General features: G+C 50.2%; 1 protein-coding gene across 1 annotated transcript; it reads right to left on the bottom strand.

The window, feature by feature from the left end:
• Positions 1-1,526: 1,526 nt before the first annotated feature.
• PEX11G (peroxisomal biogenesis factor 11 gamma) lies at positions 1,527-2,269 on the bottom strand (the record flags this gene model as incomplete). Its single annotated transcript, XM_010148695.1, has 3 exons — positions 1,527-1,752; positions 1,876-1,926; positions 2,091-2,269. Coding segments are annotated over 3 exons (456 nt in total), but the record flags the coding sequence as incomplete, so codon positions are not given.
• Between the last annotated feature and the right edge of the window lie 51 nt (positions 2,270-2,320).

A 2,320-nucleotide genomic window follows, 5' to 3' on the forward strand; every position in this document is an offset into this window, starting at 1 on the left:
AAGAGAGAGATTTCACGTTAAAAAAAACTCCACTAAACTGCAGGAGGAGCAGTGCCGCTGGTGCCAGGACCCGGCTGTGACGCCTGTTTGAACGCAACACCTGACGCATCCCTAGAAACAGAGTCTTTTGCAGATGAAGCCTGTCTATGCCCCGAGCTGTACCAAAACCTGTAGATCTGACCCCAAATCCTGGGTGCAGTCAGGAAGGCGTCCTCTGTGGCACTTGGCGGGGTGAAGGTCCCGATCAACGGCAAGGACAGGGTGAAAGATAAGGAGTATCAAGACCTCACTCTGCTCTTCAAAAACAGGAAGGAGAGTTTCTCGTGTCCATGCCAAAAACAGCCACAAAAGAGGTCAAACCTCCTGGCAACGCATCCTGTGCCGTGCTGCGCGGTGGAGAGCACAAGCACCGCGCAGACAAAGCGGAACTGCTTTCGAAAGATGCATCTCGCTGACGGTTAGTCAGGTGCTCTGCCTTATTTAGGGAGGAGGAAGGCTGGTAACAGATGGGGAGCTGCAGTCAACACAACACAAACGTTTTCTGTCGCCTAGGCACTCCGTGGAGCGTTCCAGAAGCAGATAAAAAACACTTGCCCGGTTATCAGAAGGAATGATCATTCAACGCAACCTTTGAAGCATTCGTCTTTTTATTATTGGCACCACCTAGAGATATAACTGTAAAACTCGTCTTGACGTTGGTTTGATTGGTCCTTTAAAAGGTGATTAATAAATTTACCTTTTTTTAAAAAAAAAAAAAAAGTCCGTTGGCTGCTGGCAGAGCCTGGTGGAAGAGCTCCACCCGGTGGCACTTGGTAAAGGCGCAGCTGGAGGCTCAGCGCTGCTTCTGCTTTAACCGTGAACTCTCAACTTCCAGTATTTCTCCTTAAATGAGTAACACGGACCAGAATACAGCTTCACAAGGCACAGCTTACATTTGCTATTTCCTCCTAAAGAAGCACAACCGTCACAAACAACTCCAAAACCTCCCTCAGCCGCTTGTTCCTGTTTGCGCTCGTGGCATCTGCTCTGGGCTCAAACACCAAAACATCTGAGGGAGAAACTTCCACGATACCGGTCACCTCCCGGGTTCAGATGAGGCACCGAGTGCTGAGCCTGGAGCTCGACCTCACAGGATCTGTCCCTTAGACTTTTCATGTGACAAAACTCTGTCTGCTTCTCAGCCCAACGCTGGCTTTGTGCTTTTTCAGTGACAGCAAAGACTGGAGGGTTGCATTTGCCTTTCGGGACACTGGAAGGAAGGATGGAAGTGCCTTTTTTCCCCTCTGTTTCATCAATCTTAAGAGATTTCTTGATTTTCAGAGGATTTGCCTGAAAGATTTCTCTGATGAAGAGTGATAAAAATTGTTAACCGCAAACAATTCTCTCTGCATTAGACATCTTGACTCCAGTCCCAATCACAGGATGCGTGGAATCACAATCAGCACCCAGGAAAGTTAAAATACACCCTGCCTCACCAAATGCATTTTTACCATGTAAAAACTGGGCTCCTGAAGCTTAATTATGGTTTATACAGCTTCAGAATCTCCTCTTCTAGATGCTTGGTAGATACCAATCAGGGAAGATACGGTCCCCAGGAGACCGACTAACCATGGAGGAAAGCGGCCAGCCCAAAGAAACCCCGGAGGGAGCCAGTGGATTGCGTTGGAGAGGTCTGCCATGTTTGTGAGGATGCTCAGCACTTCAGCCTTCACTTGGGCTTTCACTTCCTTTTGACTCAGAGGCCCAGATGTACTGTTGGGAGCAAAAGTAACATTAGCGATAGCCCATAATGTTGTGATAATTAGTGACAGCTCACAAATGAGAACAGATATATTTGGGTTAAATGAGCTGTATAGCCAAGGAGGGAAATCATACCCTTTGTGCTGCCTCAGCTTTCTTCTTAACTGGAACAAGATTCTGAGGGATCTGAAAGCAAGACAACAGTTAGGGAGGGGTTTTTCCGCTAGCATCAACTGCATCCATGAGGAAGACCCAAGAGGCTCCTTCATTTTAGCCTGATTACAGGGAACACGCTTCATTCCCTGTCCGTCTCCTTCCCACCGCAGACTGCAGCGCCCAGCCAGCCTTACCGCAGGATGCCCAGGAGCAGGGAGAAGGCCCAGAGCGCCATGCTCAGAGTCCACCACTTCTGAGAGCCAACACGGATGATGCCGGCGTCAGCCGCCCACGCGACGTGCTCGCAGGGGTAGTAGAGTTGGTTGGCCAGGTTGCAGAGCACCGACAGCCCCCGCACCAGGCCGTCCTCCTCCTGCGGGGTGCACAGGGGACGTGTCTTGGGGCCTGAGGCCTGGCCGGGGAG

Source organism: Eurypyga helias, unplaced genomic scaffold (genome assembly GCF_000690775.1).
Source record: "Eurypyga helias isolate BGI_N326 unplaced genomic scaffold, ASM69077v1 scaffold36783, whole genome shotgun sequence".
Classification (NCBI taxonomy): Eukaryota; Metazoa; Chordata; class Aves; order Eurypygiformes; family Eurypygidae; genus Eurypyga; species Eurypyga helias.